Here is a 22,200-nt window from a genome sequence, read left to right as displayed (position 1 = left end):
CTCTCCTTTTAAACTCCCGCACCTGGACCTAATTTTTAATAACGCCCAGGTGCGGATAATTAATAATAAAACAATTAAACAAAACACTAAAACAATTAGCAGAACTAAATGAAACAATAAAGCAATCAATACGGTGCATTCTCATATGTTTCTTTTTACTTTGCAGGGAGGTTTTAACCCCCTCCCTGCCGTCTCTCACAACCCGCTATATTACATTTCCCCCCCCTTGTCTTTCCAAGACACAGGCCACGAGACGGCCACCTTCTCCCCTAAAACACAGCCACCCACCCTCGAGTCCATAAATGTCAATTTTCGCCCTCTTCCACGGGCGAACTCGAGGGTGGATCGGTCCACGTCCTGGGTCAGCCAGGTAGGGACCGCGCACCGGCGACGAGGGACCCCACCGGTTCGTCAGGGGCGACCGGCACGACAACCGGGGCACTGGAGGCTGCAGTAGCGGGCAGAGGTCTGCAGCTGGGACCCAGTGCAGCGACGTCCGGTCAGCAAGGGGGAGCGAAGTAGTGACCAGGGGGAGCGTATGCAACGTCTGGGAGCAGCGTAGCGACGTCTTAGTGTCCGGGAGGAGCGGAGCAGGGGACCAGGTGGAGAACTGTGCCCGATCCTGCCGACTCCTGGGCTCCAGGTCAAGTGAAGGGAGGTCCAGGCTAACCGACAGGGTGTCCAGGAGCAAGGGGTGAGGGACTGGACGCAGCGACGCCGGACTGGACCGTAGGGGTGGTGGTCGGGGCTGTGGTGGAGGTACGCTTGTCACCTCCTCCCTAGGCTCCGGAAGCGGCAGCTCCTCCCCTCTGGGCTCCGGCAGCGGCAGCTCCTCCCCTCTGGGCTCCGGCAGCGGCAGCTCCTCCCCTCTGGGCTCCGGCAGCGGCAGCTCCTCCCCTCTGGGCTCCGGCAGCGGCAGTTCCTCCCCTCTGGGCTCCGGCAGTGGCAGCTCCTCCCCTCTGGGCTCTGGCAGCGGCAGCTCCTCCCCTCTGGGCTCTGGCAGCGGCAGCTCCTCCCCTCTGGGCTCCGGCAGCGGCGGCTCCTCCCTTTCTGGCTCGGGAGACTGCGGAGCTGCGCTAGCCTGCTCCCACTTTTGGAGTAACAGCTCCAATTCGGTTGGCTCCCTTCTCTTCACTGGGGCCAACCCCATCTCTCTCTCCCATCTCCCAAGTTGCTCTCTCTGAGCAACAGCCTTCTTCGTAATCTGCTCAATCATCTGCAGTAAATCCATTTCTGGGTCTTAGGGGCGCCCACACTCTCTGACACCAAATGTAAAAGGTTCACCCTCGCTCGGGTTCGTTGGCCCTTTAAAAATACGACCCAGAACACAGAAGTGGATTTTTCAAGCGCGTTTGCGCTATTTTTTTAATAAAAACCGTCAAAACAAATAAAAAGCAAAACACAAAATAAACACCTAGCTCCTCTTGGAGCACTAACTCAACTTCCAGGAAACCCTTACTAACACGGGACAGCTAAGCTGTTTTCCCATCCTTTCAAAACACCAGTTTGGTACCACACTTACTTTTCTTTTTCTCTCTCTTCCTCTGGCTACTCGGAGACAGCACCCCTCTCTGCCTCCTTCCATTCAGCAGCCCCGAGCAGACTGCTTGCTCTCCTTTTAAACTCCCGCACCTGGACCTAATTTTTAATAACGCCCAGGTGCGGATAATAATTAATAATAAAACAATTAAACAAAACAATAAAACAATTAGCAAAACTAAATGAAACAATAAAGCAATCAATACGGTGCATTCTCACATGTTTTTCTTTCTTTTTACTTTGCAGGGAGGTTTTAACCCCCTCCCTGCCGTCTCTCACAACCCGCTATATTACAATATATATATATATATATATATATATATATATATATATATATATATATATATATATGTAATGTATGAGTGCTGACTGTAGTGATGTTACAGTGACATTTCAAGCACAAGTTAAGATAAAGAGTTTGCAGTTAAAAGGCTTGCCATCAATTTAAAACTTTTTACCCACAATTTATACCCTATTTGTAAGGTCACCCATAAAGATGTGTATCCAAGTTTTAAAAATATACATGCACTTTTATATCTTGAAAAATTCTTAAATCCAGTTAGGACGAGACTTGGTGGGGACATTTTTTTGGTGTAACAGAGCCTAATTGTGTCCTGTATAACTTTCTATGGTTATTTGGCTCATGGATTGAGACAGTGGTAAGCAGGTTTCAAGGGGAGAAAAGCTTAGTATCCCTACAGCTAAAAGCTCACTTTCGGCACAATCTAACTGATAAAGCAGAGTCACCGAATTTCAACTATTTAAGACTGCATTCAACACCCTTAACAATCTCTCCTTCAAAGGAGCTAGGTTTTTTAGCATCTTTATGCCTCATTACTAGAGGCAATTCAAATCTACGGATAATGAAATTCCTTGAAAATTGCGGAATTTGTAGGCTCCTGCGGAATTCACAGTCTTCCACAGATTCGCCATATTCTGCAGCTACATCGTCGTCATAATTGTCATTAACAGGCTGCTAAATTTGACCTTAAATATAAAACTTAGTTGTTTGGTTCTAGTCAAATTAACAGATGTTTTGTCTCCTTTAGAAAGTAGGAGTTAATTAAAGACTGGCGTTAGGCTTTAAAAATGAGTCCCAATAAGAAGTCTCATGTGATGTGTTGTGATATTTTTGTTTGACAGTTTCTAAAGATTTTACTGACACAAATGCTACATATATTAAATTGGAAGTCCTTAAGCCATAAATTGTTTAATGAGTGTTTACTTGATTTAAATTGTTATAAGCCATAAGATGCTCCGCAGAACACTGCAGATATCTGCTTAAATTTGTTGCAGTTTGTTGCATATATTTTCTGCAGATTTTGACTGCCTCTCCTCGTTACTGGTTGTCTACTGCACTGTATACTGTGCTTTTGTAGGAAAAACATCTTTGAAAATCCGTTGATTATTCTATTTTTTCATATTTAAGCCTCTTGAGCACTAGGATTAAATAAACTGATCAGGATAAAATGTACAGTATCAGTACAGGGGTGAAGACCATGGGGATCTAGATGAGAGGAGAACTCTGAGGCAATAGATAACTGAGTTGAGGTCATGCTTTACTGTAGCTGTTTTTGCTCCATCTGTTTTGTAAGTAAATGTAATTATTTCTGGATCAAGCACTTATGACAGCAAAGCACACACTGTTATTCTTCATGTAACTGATGCAGTAGAATACTTAAGGTCTTAGTAACATAGCAACGGCAAAAAGCCCATGTTGAAAATATCAGATCTATTGTAGTTCAAAAACATGAAAAGTATTTTCCTGGAGGAGTTTATTAATTATTTGTGACACAGTGGTGGGGAAAGTTTGTGTCCCCACAGTAGAAACTATCAGCAGTTTATAGAAAACAGTGTTCATGAGAGAATCAACACCTGGTTAACTTCAGATATTGTAGGCCTCTAACTTATTGGTCTCAAGTGCTCATAAGGAACCAAACTCATTATCAAACACTGCATGTCCTATTATGGAAGGGTTACATAGAGACGATGTTAACTTGAATACACCATGGGTGACATCTAGAAAAAGCCATAGAACACCTAAAAATAAACAACCAGAGAGTATTGTATTATCCAACAAATTAAGTCTGTTATTTAAGTACAAATTAAGTACCGAAAAATTTAACAATACAGATAGCAATATGGATGTTTTATTGGTAGGTGACTATAATTCACTATGTTGATCGTGATTTCACTCTAAAGATCCATTGAACAGGTCTGTAACCTGCCTTCCAGGAGCAAACATTCAGGACATTGATATTAGAATACACAAACTGGTAAATGGTTCCAATAAAACACAAACGGGGCCAGTAATAATTGTGCATGTAGGTACTAATGACAAAAAAGATAGAAAATCAGAAGTGAAGAAACAAAGACTTAAAGCTCTAACTAAGAAACTGAAAGAGCTCAATTCCAAACCCATTCTTTCTGGCCTAAGCCAGAATCATTTGGCCTGGATTTCAGCAGACTACCTTGTGAACTTGTACTAGGAATGGGAAATTTAGGTGTAATCTCCGACCCTACTCTTTTATTTGAGAAATATATCAAAAAGATTACAAAATCGTCTTTTTATCATTTGAGAAATATAATTTATCATTTGAGAAATATTGTCTTTTGAATCCTCTAAAATTGATTATTGTAATGCGTTATTTTCTGGCATCCCAAAATGTTTATTGTTTCATTTGCAACTGGTTCAAAATGCTGCTGCTAGGGGCTCCCAAGTGGCACATCCAGTAAATCCACATCAGGACTGCCCAGTCCCTGACCACATTCCGGTGCCTCCTTAAGACTCACCTCTTCAAACAGCACCTGTAGAACGCCTCTGTTTGTATCCTGGGACACTATCACCCTTCATTTAAATGTGCTTTATTTTGCTCTTATCTGCCCCCTATTTTACTGCATTTAATCCTGTACTTCAGAATACTGTAATCTGCCAAGTGTTTAATCTGTAGTATTTTGAATTTAATCATATCCTGATGTAACTATCACTATTATCTGCTGTATTATTGAATTGTGGTTTGTCACACTTGTACTTTGCTTGAACAAAAGTTATTGTATTTCTTGCTCTTATTGTATTACTTGTATTGTAACACTTAATGTATTTGCTTACAATTGTAAGTCGCCCTGGATAAGGGCGTCTGCTAAGAAATAAATAATAATAATTATAAAAAGTCTGGATGTCCAGGCTATTCCTTTGCCGACCGAGGACGGGAGCTCCCAGGGGGCGGTGCTCAATTGGCTGAGTGCCGCCCGGGTGGGATAGATTAGATTATATATATATATATATATATATATATATATATATATATATATATATATATATATATATATATATATATATATATATAATTATTAAAATATATATATATATATATTTTAATTTAGTTACTGGTGTTTACATTATATATTTCTTACTCGTGTTTACATTATATTTTCTAGATATACCTGTATGAAGGGTGCTATATAAATAAACTTTGATTTGATGATTTGATTTGATATGAAGGCACATGTACAGTGCATACTATATCACACTTGAAGTTAGAGATGCGCTGATGGAGGCTGGACGTGAGCAGGGGTCAAGCATTTCACAAGAGCATTTTAACCACAGTACATGCTACCAAAGAGCCAGGATCCCTCATAAAAGTGTACCTTAGTAAAAGACTGGCAAAGTATAATAAAGCACAGTGAAAGCATGGTAAAGCATGAGTAAGCATTGCAAAGCACAGATATGTGTGGTATAGCATACTGTAGCACATGGCAAACTATGTTAAATGCATAGTATAACCATGAGAAAAGCATATGACAGCGGCAAAATTATGTGGCAACTGTGCAAATTTCCAGTGGTAAATTGTGTTATTTAATAAGTCTGGCTTTAGAAAATAGAATAAATACACAGAGGGGGGAGGAAAGAACAAAGGAGCAGCTTCCTTTGAAGTCCTTATCTCAGTAATGACACTGCAGTGCTCTGCTCATAGTAACATTGCAGGTGAACCACCTACCTGCTCTCTCTGGCCCTGCCTCCCTCCCTCTCTCCCTCACACTCTGTGTCTCTCTCTCTCTGGATGCTGCTTCGTGCTGTCGGGTTGTTCTGGAGGCTGCTTTGTGCTGTCAGGTTGTTCAACGGTGAAGCTCTGCCACAATGGATATGTTAAATAATGGCCAACAACCGGCCTACAGCCGATGGACTTACAGCAGGTACAGTAGTATGAGACATGGACATTTCACTGTAGGGATAGCGTATGTTTTGAGCTGCTTGATCTTTAAGTCATGACCAAAGGAAAACAGATTATGCCTGCTTAGAAACGTAATGGTTGGTGTTTAGTTTTATTAAAATACAGAAAAGTAACTGTGTAAATACTGTACTGTCGACACTAGATATTAAAAATATGTTCTGCTTAATTTACATGGTTATCTCTGTGTTGCAGATCACTTCTGATATGCCCTGTATAAATTTCATTCTACCTTTTATCTGATACATTTCCTTGTACAAGATTGGTGTCTTCATTTTAAGGTGTGCTTTTAAAATAAATAATGTTACTTTTGTTTTGATTACCAGTATGTTGACTACAGTGTTTATTTAAATATTTGTTAAGGATTGCCTAGTGAGCTAGCTGTTGTTTAAAAGGTCAAACTGTGTGGTATACAGTATTGGGTTAATGTTCAAACTTGTGTCTTTTTCGTTTTCGTTTTCATTTATATTCTTGCAATAATAACTTTTGAAGTCACAACCTTTCTGGACTGGAGACATAGTGTTTTAATGTAGGGAAATGTTAGTTTGAATAAAAAGTAATGCTGCAAATGTTTTATTCTGTGTTTAGCATTATTGCCAAAACAGTGGCATCAAGCATATTGATAGTGAATTTACTTGTTACACTGTAGTTTAATATTTTATTTGAAGATAAATGAATGCACGGAATGTGCAGTGCGTTGCTGTTCTGTACAGTAAATTCTGGTTCCAGTCTTGGCTACAGTTACTAATGGTGACCAACCTTTTCATGGGAATACCTCCTTATAGAACACTTCGGCTTAGGGAACAACCTTGTGGTGAAACAGAATTTTTCCATTGTAAATGCGCTGCCTAAAGGAACAGGAACGTTGCTTAAACACCTTTTTGGCACAGATAGCGATTTTGTTGTACTGATTTGTAAGCTGATAAGTCATCATCAAACTCAAATGGTTTATCCAATCTTTTCAAAACTGACTTGTCATCGCGAGAGTAATCTAGAGCTGTTGCTGCATTTTTACTGTATGTAAGGGTGCTTTGTGAATTTAGTTTGTCAGTTTTTTTTTATTAACGTTAATTTGTCAATTAGTTTATTATAGTTTATTAACATATGCTTGCCTATTGCTTTTCTCTTACTTATTCTGTTCATTTCATGTGTTGTTGCACGTGGGTCATGGCATAAGTAATAAATACATTTGTATTTATTGATTCATATCATAAGAACATAAGAAAGTTTACAAATGAGAGGAGGCCATTCGGCCCATCTTGCTTGTTTGGTTGTTAGTAGCTTATTGATCTCAGAATCTCAACAAGCAGCTTCTTGAAGGATCCCAGGGTGTTAGCTTTAACATTCAACAACATATCGTGATTGGCCTTGGCATATTGTGTCTGGTGGTCAACTCTGCCTTAGAGAACACATCGGCTAAGAGAACACTTCACTTGCTTCCTGAGGGGTGTTCTCTTAGCCAGAGACTACTGTACTGCAATGTGTTACTGTATACAGTATGCTTGTATGGGATTATGTACAACAGCATGTTATTATCTGTAATAATGATGGTGATGATTATGATAAGTAATAAATAATAATATGATGATGATGAATAAGCAATATGGAAGGGGTGTCTATTCTTTAGTGCTCTGTTGAGACACTAGTATAATGTTTTAGTTGCTCAGCTTCCTGCTTCCTTCTCTCAGCACAGGTTACTCTGTGGCATACCCCTTTACAATCTTTACGCATGTTATTGTTCCAGCTGCTGTAGCCGTATTAATAAAAGACCCCCTATCTGTCCAGGAGAATAATGGTGTAATTGAGTCATGTGACACATCAACGGAAAAATAGAATTCTTCTAACAGCAGCCATATGCATAGCAACTGCCATTTAAAATAAGGGCTGCAACAAACCTTCGATGGTACTAATTTGCATAATTTACTGGTGATGTCACCATAGCTACTTGTTTATATTTGATTGAAAATCCTATTATTTTACAGGTAACCCATATAATGGAATAAAACATTCACATGTAGTTTAAAAATATGTTATGTAGAATAGTAATCATGTTTTTATAATTTAACTAAAAATAAAAATACACATTGTTTATTTACACATAATTGATGCTGCTGCATGTAAGCTTGCATTGCAGCAGCACTAACTGCAGTGGACTTAGGCAAAACAAATGTAATTTAACAGTCACTGTTCCCAGGGCCGGCCTTAGGCTGTGTGGGGCCCTAGGCGGTGATGATTCAGTGCGGGGTCCAGAACATCAAATGAATGCTACAGTAGCAACTGTATCTTAAAGTTAGTACAGTGCTCCCTTGCTATAATGCGGGTCTCGGTGGACACACAATATGAGCCTTATAACAGAAGAGCGTTATAAACAGGGAGGGGGTGGGGGGCGCCATGGGACAAATTAACAAAATGTGTTTATAAATTAGCAAAGCTTTTCTTTCACAGTAAATGAAGAGGCTTGCAAACACAAAACATTATTTTACAGTGTATTGTTACCTGTTAAGTCTACTTTGGCCCACATACCTTTTTGACTTGCTGAACAAAGATTTAATTGCTAACTGTATAAAAGTGTGCTGCAATATGTTTCCTCCCACTTTCCCATACGACACACATGAACCTTCTCTTGTGTGTGTATGTGGATGAGTGTGGGCAGGTCATGTGAGTAGTCCAGACACAATGAGAAACTATTATCCGCTATGGTTGCTAAGGAATAAAAAAATAATAAAAAATTTAAACAGGTCTACTGGTGCCATGAGGGGTTTCGAGACATTTCTTTCAATACAGCTTACGCTATACAACACTTTACTGTCGAGATGGAGAATGAAGAAATTTGCCTCTGATTAAGACAAGCTGGAGGGAGGAGGGGCGCACGGTGCTCAGTTTTCAAAATTAAAATTATTAGTGTTAGCGTATGTAACTAGTTTCTATGTTTCAAACATATTCTACCATAGCACTTCTCTTACACTGTCTTGTACACTAGGTATTCAGTACATATTTTACTGAAGCACTACAACTGCTATAGTCTTCCAGGCTAGTGGCCGAGGTGATTGAAACGCCTTTTCTAGTACGTGGCAATTGACTAATTGATGAATCGATTGATGAATTAACAAATACATTTCTGAACTGATGGATGAATTGACAAATTAATTTCTGAATTGATAGACAAATTGATGAATTGATTGCTGAATTGATCAATTAATTTATGCATTGATGGATGAATTGATGAATAGTTTTGGCACAAATGGTGTTTCATAAAAAGCTTCAACTTGACTCATGAACAAAGGACACAGTAGAGTTGTGCCTCACTGACTGGTACAAGATCATGAGATTATGTGTGCAACAGTACAGGACTAAAAGTGCTACACAACTGCTTGTGGTGTAGTCCACCAAACGTTTCTTGAATGATAAATACAAAAAAAATCATTGTATAGTTGTTCTGAAAATACAGTATGCTCCCCTTACTGTATCATTTTAAATTGTGCATTTTAACAAAATAACCCATCTTAATCAACAAATCTACTCTCTCATCATACAAAGTAAAGTAGCCGCTCGGGACCATCACATTTATTGTGATACACAGCATATCATGACCTGCATATTTTAATGGTGCTGATGGAAGTATGGTTTCAGTCTTCTCCTTTGTTGCCAGTTTTGCTGCCCCTTTTTGTCTATTGCTGCGTTGTAAATGTCCAATCACTCCCTTCCCAATAATTATCATGATTTTACCCCTCCTCACATAAAAGGAAGCTTTAAATTTTCCAAATATTGAATTTCTTACCTCTTTAATATTCTACTAGCAGTAGTTCTGTTTCTCTGTTGTTGTTTGCTTTAGATCCAACCGTCTGAAAAGACTTCTCAAGGAAATTGACAAGTCTATTAGGAAAATGTATCTAATGTACCCCTAACTGAAAGTGCTCCTTATTCATCCCACTACCACTCCTAACCTGTTTTCCTGTTTTTGTCTCCCTCCCCATTGTGCTCTGTCTCACTGTCTGTCTGCCTGCCTGCCTGCCTGGCTGGATATAAAGACCCTCCAGTTCTGCAAGTTTATCCTCTACCTCAAACTCAGCTGCAAGGTACGCATACAGTAAATTTGCTCTTAGCCTTGTACAGTGAATGGTAAAAAAAGCTTTGCTTAATTAAAGCTGCATTTTCAGTTGTATTCTTATTTATAGAAGAATTGGCTTTTTTTCCTTTTTTTCTATGGTGTTGTAAAAGTCTTTGTATCCTAAAATAAAGTAAGCAAGAGCTAAACAACGTTTTGTCATAACATGATGCTGGACTTGTGATAAACTTGCCCCTGCTGACAAGAAATACAGAAATACAATTTATTTTAAGGCCTTGGTTATCACTGGTTGTTGTTTTAATGTTTTTTTAGTAAATAACTATTAATCAACTTATTTGAGTATTTTTACCTTCAGTATTCTTACCTCGACTACTCTGCCAAATAAGTAGCAGTTTTACCCCTTATTTAAAAACAGATCTAGCAGCACTTGGCAGAACCCCACCTCAGCAGTCAGTGTTGTGCTGTGCTGAAGGTTAATATAGTACATTATGCCCAGGTTATCCTCAGTCGACATGAGTGTCCTACTGTAGCTTCTGGGCCTGCATTCCCTCTGGCAGTGTTTGATGGGATCTGCGTAGGAAAGTGACGTGCGGACCCTGCTGGCTGTTTGATACATGCCCAGCAGTACCACTGTCTTCAGCCTTCACTCGATAAGCTTCAAAGAACTCCGTCACACCAAAGGTGCTGTAAGGGAGACTTCAAAACACAGCACGTTGCAGTATTCTCTGTTGCTCACCTTTGCCTGCACTCCAGAGAAATTTGAAATTTTTTAGACTGCTGGGATCAATCTCTTCGATTTTTTGTTTTAAATGAGGTGGATTCAGTAGTGTTCACAGTTTAGAGCTGCAGGGTAGGAAGTGATAAAACTCCACCACTTCAGTCTCACTTGGTGACTATGCTAGTTAATGGTTTAGGGGTGTAATAATTCATTGTGTTTCGATTAATTATGATACTTTACGTTAGGGCTGCTACGATTTTAAATTGAAAATCGATTCAATAATTACATTTTTGTAAAAGGCATAGTTAATAACATTATTTAAGTTTATCACAAAACTGCACCGAACGCCCTGCCTTGCTATTTACAGTATTTCTGCCACTTCTTTTCCTGCTTGTGTTAACTAGCATCTGATTTGCTGGTCCCATCCTACCAGCGAATCAGTTTTGAAAATGCTTTGTAAGTACGCCCCTCTGTGTATTCACTGTATAAACAAACAGACAAAAAAAAAAAGTGCGACGCCTTGAATCCAGAGCAGTACGACAGGCTTGTATTCCTGGCAAACAGTCTGTAAATAAAGTGTGCACATTGAAGAAAACTGACTGTATATAGTTTGCGGTTCATTCAAAATGAACTGTTATATAATGAATGAAAAATAAATAAATAAACGATCAGTGATGTTAAACGCAATTTTGGAGTAACGATCAGCTTGACCTATAGCAGGTATGCATGTTGTGGTAAGTAAATCTATTATTATTATTATTATTATGATGATGATCATGTTTTGGCAGGTATTTCCACATTGTGTGTTTCACAGATAGTGAAGGTTAGGTGGTTACAGTATTAACAAGATGCAATGCGTGATGCTGCAGCTGTCACTGAATAAAAAAATAAAACGTTTTTTCATTAACTCATGTCTAGTTTATATAGATTACATTCCAAAGTACTGTAATCTGTTTGGAATCAATATTTTTGTAACACTCCTGTAGTATGTTAAACTTGCTTTAGTCTTGTTGCGAATGTTGTGTTTTTTCTTTCTCCTGACGCTACTAAGGTGTAATTACCCCTTCCATTCAATTGTTATGCACAAGCTTTTCCTTAACAGCAATGATACCAAAAAATCACGCTGGGGGAGAGGAATGGAGCGAAAATGCATGTGGGCAGTGGAATCATCGATCATTTATTCGAACAATTATATTTTATTATTATTATTATTATTTATTTCTTAGCAGATGCCCTTATCCAGGACGACTTACAATTGTTACAAGATATCACATTATTTTTTTACATTCAATTACATTATTTTTTACACATTATTTTTACATACAATTACCCATTTATACAGTTGGGTTTTTACTGGAGCAATCTAGGTAAAGACACACCTGAGCTTGTTCCCTATACACTGACTCCTGGTCCACGACACACAGAGGGATGCAGTACAATTACAATGTCATCAAAGACTCCCATTGCTTGGCAGTTTGAGCCACTCGTGGTTTCGCTAGGAGTTTAATAAGACACACCTGAGCTTGTTCCCTATACACTGTGGCTAATCAAGCTGGTAGTAAAACCTGGAATGGGTTGAAAGTGCTATGCAATAGGAGTCGTATTGCCAGCACTGCAGTGATACAGTAACCTTGCTGTTAAGGGACTAACTAAATGTTCCTGAATTCTTTCAACACTGCAGTCCAGTATTTTTATTATTATTATTTTCTTAGCAGACGCCCTTATCCAGAGCGACTTACAATTGTTACAAGATATCACATTATTTTTTTACATTCAATTACATTATTTTTTACACATTATTTTTACATGCAATTACCCATTTATACAGTTGGGTTTTTACTGGAGCAATCTAGGTAAAGTACCTTGCTCAAGGTTACAGCAGCAGTGTCCTCCACCGGGGATTGAACCCACGACCCTCCGGTCAAGAGTCCAGAGCCCTAACCACTACTCCATACTGCTGCCCTTGCTATTGTGAGGCTTAACTGACAGCCCGAATCCCTGCTAACTTGCCACAAACAGTAACTGTGACCTGTAGCCCCCGATCCTAAGGGACCGAGGTTACTGTTTCGGTGCAGGCTACTTCTAGTCTCGTGTTTGTACTGACTAGAAGTTTAGCCAATGGCTGACATGCAGGTGGCCATCCCTGCTAACGTGCCACTAGCAATAACTGAGATTTATCACCCCAATCTCGCAAGCAGGATTGAGGTTACTGTTTTGGTACAGAGTGTCGGTACAGAGTGCACTTCGTTGCTGCAGAGTGTCGGTATCGAGTGTCAGTACCAAGTGCACATGTCAGTACTGAGTGCAAACGCGTCACCACCGAGTGCACCATGTCGGCACAGAGTGCACGTTACTGTTTGCTGACACCACTGTTGGCTGGATTCCAAGCATGTGTCTCTTGCAAGGCCATGATGAGTGCATTATTTGCCTGGGTCTTGAGCATGCGCAGAGAGCTTTCACTAAGCGTACGCTTGAAAATAGAGTGGCACGTCATTTTAGGGACCGTTCCCTCACGCCTGCGTTTGGCCCCTGAACAGCTACATTTGAGCCGTCTGGGGCTATCGAACAGGGTCATTTGACACCGTACAAAATGCTAGGGCAGCCTCCACCCGTTCTCAGTATGGGTACAAGTGGGGTTTGTTCCAGGTGTGGTGCGTGTCGCGTGGTTTCGAACCCAAGACATGCCCTATGGCAGTTATACTGCAATTTTTCAGGACCTTTTTGACAAGGGGAAATCTCCCTCTACTCTAAAGGTCTATTTGGCAGCCATTTTGATGTGCCATTTAAAAATCGAGTCAGTCTCCTCAGGATCTTATTTCCTGGCGGGGCAATTTTTGAAAGGCACACGGAAGCTTAGGCCACCTTTTTGAAGGATTTAGTTCCTCGTTGGAGTTTAAATGTAGTGCTCAATGCACTGACAAAACCTCTGTTTGAGCCCATGCATTCAGCTGAGCAAAAATTGTTGTCTTTCAAGGCAGCTTTCTTGCATGCTATCACCTCCGGTAGGCGGGTGAATGAAATGCAGGCACTCTCAGTTTCAAAAGCTTGTCTAATTTTTTCAGAGGCCAGAACGAGGTCACCGTTCGTACTAACCCTGCTTTTTTGCTGAAGACCATCTTGGCTTTCCACGTTAACCAGTCGGTGGAATTGGAGGCTTTCCATCCCCCTCCTTTCCAATCTGACGGGGAGCGCCAGCTCCATACACTTTGCCCTGTGCAGGCATTAGCGTATTATGTTGACAGGACTAAAAGCTGGAGGCAGTCAGAACAATTTTTTGTTTGCTGCGGAGCGAAGTCCTAGGAACAGGCTCTCTAAACAGCATCTGTCTAAATGGCTGACACATATAAAAGAAACATACTCTTGCTCTCTCTTGTGGTAAACCTTGAATTACATTGGCTGTATTTTTCCAGGAAAACCTGACAACCAGGAAAAAACCCTTGAGATCAACAGAGAGCTTGCTGTAATTCAGTATTGATGAATGACATGCACAAAGTGCATGTCATTCATCAATACTGAATTACAGCAAGCTCTCTGTACAGGGATAAAATTAGAGGGGAGTGAAGCGTGAGTTTTTGATGTACACATCCTTACTGTAAAAACAAACAGACAAATAAATTAAAAAATAAAACTGTTCTTTGGTGTTACTGGGCTGCCTGCACATTGCAAATTCGATGTGTTATGCATATGGCATCCCTTACATGGGTTCTGTAATATATAAAAGTTCTCTCCCCGTTGAAAGTCTGTTTATTATTATTATTATTATTATTATTATTATTATTATTAATTATTTCTTAGCAGTTGCCCTTATCCAGGGTGACTTACAATTGTTACAAGATATCACATTATTTTTACATACAATTACCCATTTATACAGTTGGGTTTATACTGGGGCAATCTAGGTAAAGTACCTTGCTCAAGGGTACAGCAGCAGCGTCCCTCACCTGGGATTGAACCCACAACCCTCCAGTTAAGAGTCCAGAGCCCTAACCACTACTCCACACTGCTGTTTCAGTCACGACAGGGCAGACAGCTGCCACTGAAAAGCAACACATAGGATTTATGCCTGAGAGTTGGTGCTTAGTTGACCGCATAAATTACTGAGGAGGAAAAATGTAATTTTGTCAAACCCATATATACAGCACATGGTGTCAAAGCTTAATAATTTAATAAACCTGGAGAGACCTTGTGTGTACCAATGGCAGAAGTGATTCATTCATCAGTGCAGAATAACAAGCATGAATTCAGTGTACTGGGACAGAATTAGAGAAGTTCTTGTAAATCATGAGGGTGAAGCTTGAGTGTTTTTATGCTACCATTTAAATCTTTCCCTGTCATATCTATATGCTATGGAATATGACTTGGACCCCCATTGTGAATGTAGTACCACTTCCACCGAGCAGCCTGAATTCGCCAGAATTTTGATGAAGATCATACTGTACTACAGTATGTGTACATTTTTCCAAGACGTTTAAAAAATTATTTAAAATGCCCATTCACACAGCACGGAATTGCGCAATCTATGCCAATATAATACCGTCATAACCCTTTCACACAGCCAAAGGGATCATGCGAGTAAAACTTCCAAACATGTCAGTCAACAGATCGTTTTCATGGCAACGGCGATTTGCCCATAAATTACAACATCACGCACTGTCCCTTCTATTTGTGAATTCACCTTCTCGTCAGCCCGTAAAGTTAACATTTCCTTAACCCTTTGCGGTCCATTGTCGGACCTGGTCCGACATTGCAATTATTCCTATCCGGTCCATTGTCGGACCCTGTCCGACATCATCAAAAAAACGCAAAAAACGTGTTTCTAGTCGTTTTTTTCTCCGGAAAAAGCCGAGAAAACCGTTCAATGGCCGAGTGGGAGCGACAGGAGCCGAGACAAGCCGAAAAAACCCCCCCAAAAAAATAAAAAGGCGTATCTCATGAATAGTCATACCTGCCCCTGGCATCCCATATGGGTGGTCATAAGGAAACAAGCTGTCTGATACTACATCAGCGCACAGAGACTATCACGGACATTTGCAGAGCTTTTTTGAGATGTTATAGTAATAAAATAGTGACTCGGATTGCGTTAATGAGGAGTTTGTTATTTGTTATTACTATAACATCTAAAAAAAGCTCTGCAAATAAATGTCTGTGATGTTCTTTGAGCGTTGGATGCGGAAGCAGCTATCTTGTTTGTTTATGGCCGTGTTATCTATGTGTTGTCAGGTCTATCAGTATCCATGAGATACACCCCTTTTTTTTCCGGCTTCTCTCGGCTCCTATCGGTCTCACTCGGCCATTGAATGGTTTTCTTGGCTTTTTCCGGAGAAAAAACGACTAGAGACCTGTTTTTTGCATCTTTTAGATGATGTCGGACAGGGTCTGACATTGGACCGGAAAGGGAAAATTGCGATGTCGGACCAGGTCCAGGAGGCTGTGTGGACCAGTGGTTAAAGAAACGGGCTTGTAACCAGGAGGTCCCTGGTTCAAACCCCACCTCAGCCACTGACTCATTGTGTGACCCTGAGCAAGTCACTTAACCTCCTTGTGCTCCGTCTTTTGGGTGAGACGTAGTTATAAGTGACTCTGCAGCTGATGCATAGTTCACACACCCTAGTCTCTGTAAGTCGCCTTGGATAAAGGCATCTGCTAAATAAACAAATAATAATAATAATAGGACCGCAAAGGGTTAAATTAAATTCTTCATTAATTAAGCACAGACTTTTATGTAAATTGGTCTTTACTTGATCCAGCTGTGATCCACCTGTCCTGGGGTCGCCCGAATACAGCTCTGGCTATATAGGGTGCATGATGCGGAGAAGCTGGGCCTGGCCCAGTTTCCGCCAGTGGAGGCTTCTATTGCTGTGCTGGTACAGGCGTCAATTTTAGCGCTCTTGTCCAAGGATGTCATTTGCCCCATCAAGTAGTGTCGGGTCTTGGAGCTGATCCTTAAGCGTGCCTATTTAGCCAGTGGGCTCGCCGCACGGCTGGGCAATCTAACATTTGCTGCGGTCCCTCTTTGACAAACACATGCCATCATCACTACAGTTGGATGAGCTGCGTCTGGTTAATAATAACCTGCTCTGTCTGTCTAAACTGAACATGCAGGTGGTTGGTAGAAACCTGGCTGCGCTGGTAGCCGTATGCAGGCAACTTTTGGCTTTCCCAGGCATGCGTGCCTGATGGAGACAATGTTCCACTGTTGGGTGCTCCTATTACACCGGGGCATACCTTTGGTCCCGCAGTGGACAAGATGCTGCAGCACTCTCACCGTGCATGGCAATCTACAAAGGAGCTGGTGCGCTTGTCTCCAAAAAAATTGATCACCACAAGTGCACAAACCAGGAGCAAACTGCCGGCCCCAGCAGCCTCAAGGACCGGCACAGCTGGCTGCTAGAGGTGGTATTCAGAACCGGCCCACCACTACTACCATTCAAACTGGTTACTCTCTGCAGTTCAGGCACGGTCCCCCTCCCTTTTGGGATGTGACTCCAACATCAGTCACGAACCTGCAAGATGCTGCAGTGGTGTCTCAGCTCTGCTAGAAAAGTGGGCTATTCGTATGGTACACCCCCTCCAGTTGGAAGAAGGGTTTTTACTCCAAGTACTTCCTGGCGCCCGAGTGGGATAGTGGTCTGTGGCAAGATGGCTTGTGGTGACGTCAGACCAGGAAGGATAATGGACACAGACACACAGGACTGGGGTATGTAAGCGCTGCAGTACGTTTTAATAATAAATAAATAAAAGGTTTTCCAAAATAAATGGCACGATGGCCAAAAATAGACAGACAGACAAAACAGATAACCAGCATGCATAGCAATTGTTATTTTCTCTTTTTAGTTTCTTTCTCTACTCACGACTCTCGTTCCGCCTCTGAACACACTAACCTCGATCAGCCAAAGCTGCAGGTTTATATACATGTGACCGTCTCCAAATTAGTAATAAATTAATCAATCTGGAGACGATCACATTGTGCCCGAGTTTAGCATGGATGGGGAATTATAACAAAAATAACAAAACATTGTGTTTTTACACGCTTAAACAATACCTTTTAAATAATATAACACAACACCAATACAAAATAGTACTCACACACACGCACACACACACACACACACAGGGGCAGGATGTACCCCGTCACATGGCCTCAGACCAATCCTCGACCTCAGCCAGGTCAACCTTTATCTGAGCCGAAAGAGGTTCAAAATGTTGACGATGCAACAGCTGTTGCAGTCAATCAGACCAGGCGACTGGTTCACTACTGTCTAAAGGCACTCTCTTGGTAGAAACAGCCTGACCATCTACGCCTCGGCATAGCGCTGGACCGTGTCACTAGAAGGGAGGTCATCACCACAGACGCGTCTAGCCTGGGCTGGGGTGCTGTGTGGAATGGCAGGGGGGCGCAAGGTGTGTGGAACCCCCCTTGGCAGGGTCTCCTCATAAATGTTATGGAACTACAGGCAATTTAGCTTGCCTTGCAGCATTTTCTGCAGAAGGTTAGAGGGAGGCATGTGCATTTCTGTGCAGACAACACAACAGTGGTGGCTTACATCAACCACAAAGGCGGCCTCGGGTACTATCTGGGGTGAAAAAACTGGGCAGCTGACCTCCTCTCAGGCCCCAATACGTCAGAGTGGAGGCGAACCTGAGATGATAGCTTCATTTAGGAGAGGTTCAGGAGAGTGGAGATATATTGCTTGCCTACCAGGAATCAACCCACTGTTCCCTCTGGCTCTCCATAATAGGAGGCAGGGACCCGCTGGTGGTAGATGCCTTGGCACACCAGTGGCCTAGGCAGCTGTTTATATGCCTTCCCACTGCTCACTTTGCTCCCATTGTGTCTGGAGAAAATCAAGCAGGACTGGGCCAAGGTGCTCTTAGTAGCTCCTTTTTGACATAGGAGATTCTGGTTTTCAACCATGATGCAGCTCCTGAGTGGCCAGCTATGGAGACTGCCCAAGCATTGCGACCTGCTCAGTCAGGCACGGGGGACCTTATGGCATACCGACCCATCGAGCCTGTAGCTGTGAGTCTGGCCTCTGAATGGCTGCATTGAGCCGTCTGGGTCATGGATCCTCAAAACCCTGGTCTTGGAACTAGAGTGTTAAAGGCGGCTTCTGAGTCGAACCTTACAACACAGGGATAGAGGCAAGTTTCTCCCTCAATCCTAAGTCCTAGGTACTTGTTACTGGAGTTCCGTATGGTAACGCACAAGGCAGCCTCGGCTTAGCCTTGTAGCATTCCGGTCATGCGGCCATCTTGCCCTTGCGACGGCTTGGGTATACTTATCCATATGGTAATGGTTACATTACCTACTTGAAAGGGAACGTTAGGTTATTATCATAACCCTGGTTCCCTGAAATAGAAATGTAACCAATAACCTTCAAAAGGTTTCTGCATCCATGATTGAAGCAGACTTGAAGGAAAAATGACGATGAGATCTGCGTGCAGTTCATTTATGTCCTTGAGGGCGGGACATGACTGTGTCACAGGCTCTGCGAGCAGCTTTGTTATGTCTTATTCAGGTTTCGGGTCTTTAGGAGGTAAATACCCCATTCGGTAATGGTTACATTTCTATTTCAGGCAACCAGAATTATGATAATAACCTAAGGTTTTCTGATAAAGAACAGTACGCTTCAGGTGAAACTATGGAAAAATTATAATAAACCCCAATTAATTGTATTTTATAGAAAGTCACATAGGAGCTAGCAACAAAGTATATGTTTGCTGTTATATCTCTGAAAACATATTTTGTTATTAAAGGAAACCAGTGAATTGGAAAAGTTATTTATGAAATGTTTGCAGTTTGTCCTTCCAACCCTAGAATTGTTTTTTCGGTAAAGCTGTGGGTTGAGAGTAGTACAACAGAGTTGGAGTGAGTTGAGGATTTCTCATTGATTTTTTTTCCATTTTTCCTTGCAGTGTTCTTGATGATGAAAATTCCAGCATCCGACAGCAGAAACTGGATAAGCAGGTGAGAAACTGTACATATAGAAATACACAGATCACATTTCTGGGGAGTGTTTTTTGTTGTGATAGCAATAACTATGCAGTATGTACTGTATCAGTATTTGCTTTTGATACATCAAATGAAAAAGAAAATTGTCCTTCAACGGTGTACTGCAGTACTATTTCAGATAAGAAAAGTGTAGGAAAAACTTGCGGAATCTTGATGTCCTATTAGTATTATTATTTTTTTTATTATTATTATTTATTTCTTAGCAGAAGCCCTTATCCAGGGCGACTTACAGTTGTTACAAGTTATCACAGTACAAAGTATTGCATTATAAAATATCACGTTACAGGTTATCACATTACAGAATATCATACAGATAAGAGCAGATATGAAAGTACAATAAAATCAATTCAAGTAAGAGCAAAATAAGGCATATAGTAACTTAAAAGTACGAGCAAATTCGACTAAGTGCAGTTAAACCTTATAGTACCTATTTGCTTATATGAGTAAAATCCAGTAAGAGCACATAGTAAGTATGATAAATGGGTGAGAATGATTTCAAATAAGAGCAATTACAGAAAACGTGAGTACAAATACCTATAAGAGTAAATATAAGATATAGTAAGTAGTTCTAGGTAGGACGAGTAGTTGAATGCAGCAAGGTATGGAGCAGTTCAGTGCAAGTACACGCTGATGCAAGTACTGGTACAATTTGGGTGCCATGTAGTCCAGCATGGTCGAGAGTTGTAGTGTTTACAGATGCTGTCTGAACAGGTGTGTCTTGAGGAGGTGCCGGAAGGTGGTCAGGGACTGAGCAGTCCTGATATCCGTGGGTAGGTCGTTCCACCACTGAGGGGCAAGGGTGGAGAAGGAGCAGACTCTGGAGGCGAGGGAGCGGAGGGGGGGTACAGCTAGCCTGCCAGAGATGGAGGAGTGGAGGGGCGAGAGGGGGTGTAGGGAGAAATGATAGTGTGGAGATAGGAGGGAGCAGAATGGTACAAGAGTTTTGAATTGGATGTGAGCTGTGATAGGGAGCCAGTGCAGAGAGCGGAGCAGCAGTGTAGCGTGGGAGAAACGAGGAAGGGAAAAGACAAGGCGAGCAGCAGAGTTTTGGATGAGCTGGAGCGGATGGGTAGCAGAGGCAGGGAGGCCGGCCAGGAGGAAGTTGCAGTAGTCAAGGCGGGACAGTACCAGGGCCTGGAAAACAAGAAGTAAACTTTTAAAGCTGCATATTCAAAACTAAATCTGGGAAAACAAGACACATTTCTGATGAGGTATTGGGGGAATAAACTATGCGGACACTGTGCACAGTGCAATAATATGATTAGATCATATATAAGGATTACTTTACATGTGTCTCTGATTATGTGGTTTATTTGATTAAATGTCCATGTGGACTTGTCTATGTTGGTAAAAGTACAAGACCTGTTAAAACCTGCATTTCCAAGCATAAGAGTGTGATTAGACAGGAGGATTTAAATTCCCCAGTAGCGAAACTGTTTAAGGAAGCTAAACATATGGCATCTATGTTAAGATTTATGATTATAGAAAAAACTAGGATGCCCGTAGAGAGGGTAACAAACAAAAATTGCAGTGAAGCTTTCTGGATTTTTACATTACATAGTCTGAGCCCTAAGGGACTCGATGAAGAATATGACTTAAAGGGTACATAAGGACTTCTCAGAACCACATTTCCCATCACCCTCTGTTACATATGTGAGCAGGAGGATGATTGGAAATGTAGTTCTGAGAGGTCTATGCGGGTACATAGGAAGCCATCTTGAGGCAGGGAATGCAAATTAAAAGTTTAAAAAAGTGGTCAAAATGTAAATAAATAAATAAATTAAACAATACACACACCTTACGTAAACAGTTGTAGCAACACATGGGAACATGTAACACAATAAAATAAAAAGGTCCTTATGTACCTGTGGCAATGTGCCCCACCCATGTGTGCATTTCTATGTTGTATGTTGCGTGTGTTAATGTTGGTGTATAGAGATGGCTGCACGGGATATAAATGGGTGTGTGCAGCACGAATTATTTAAGATGTAGAATTGTATTTAGGCACGAGGATGACACATCACTTCACGTGCATTTAAAGTATTTAATATGTGAGCATGAGGTTGCACATAATTAATTCACATGCTGGGATTCAAGTGAATAATTAATTGGTAATTGAATCCCGGCACAACAGTATATATAGATACATGTTTTACTCACTCGGCGTTGTGTGTTCAGGGCGAAAGAACGGGAGAGAGTGAGGAGAAAGTAAAAAGTAAGCAATTGCTACGTGGTGCTGTAGTGTTCGTCCCTGTTTGTTAGTGCGGTTCGTTTTGTTTGTCTATTTATTTTGGCGTAAAGTGCCGTGTCCTGTTTTCTGTTAAAACCTTTTTATTTATAATAAACCGGTGCAAGCAAGCGTCTTCATCATTTCACCTCATCTGTCCTGTCTCTGTGTATTCATTTCCTGGTTCTGACGTCACCACTCAGCCAGCCGTGTGACAGTACCCTTTTAAGCTGCTTTCTCCCTGATAGATACATTATTGGATATGTGTGCTTGGAACTGCAGTGATTTAATTAATCAGAGGATTTATTTTGGGTATGTGTAGCCATGAATATTTTTGAATACGTTTGGAAAATATAATTAAATTACATTTTGAATAAGGTAATATTAAAATGTATGATTTATAAATTA

At 41.2% G+C, this 22,200-nt stretch overlaps 1 protein-coding gene across 3 annotated transcripts in view; it reads left to right on the top strand.

Annotated features, from left to right (window-relative positions):
* The window catches only part of LOC117416134 (tubby-related protein 3-like), a 91,732-nt gene that overhangs the window by 10,598 nt on the left and 58,934 nt on the right, over positions 1-22,200 (top strand). The window contains exons 1-3 of one of the 3 annotated variants that reach the window (XM_059026931.1): positions 5,390-5,733; positions 9,797-9,844; positions 19,469-19,520. In XM_059026931.1, coding sequence (XP_058882914.1) covers positions 5,678-5,733; positions 9,797-9,844; positions 19,469-19,520 — 156 coding nt within the window. In that variant the 5' untranslated portion in view covers positions 5,390-5,677. Of the gene's footprint in view, positions 1-5,389; positions 5,734-9,796; positions 9,845-19,468; positions 19,521-22,200 lie in introns of those variants that run through there. The other 2 variants (XM_059026930.1, XM_059026929.1) reach the window with 2 other exon arrangements.

Source organism: Acipenser ruthenus, chromosome 7 (assembly GCF_902713425.1).
Source record: "Acipenser ruthenus chromosome 7, fAciRut3.2 maternal haplotype, whole genome shotgun sequence".
In the NCBI taxonomy this organism is placed as follows: domain Eukaryota; kingdom Metazoa; phylum Chordata; class Actinopteri; order Acipenseriformes; family Acipenseridae; genus Acipenser; species Acipenser ruthenus.
The sequence above is the reverse complement of the archived record's forward strand: the minus strand, read 5'-3'. Positions and strand labels throughout refer to the sequence as shown.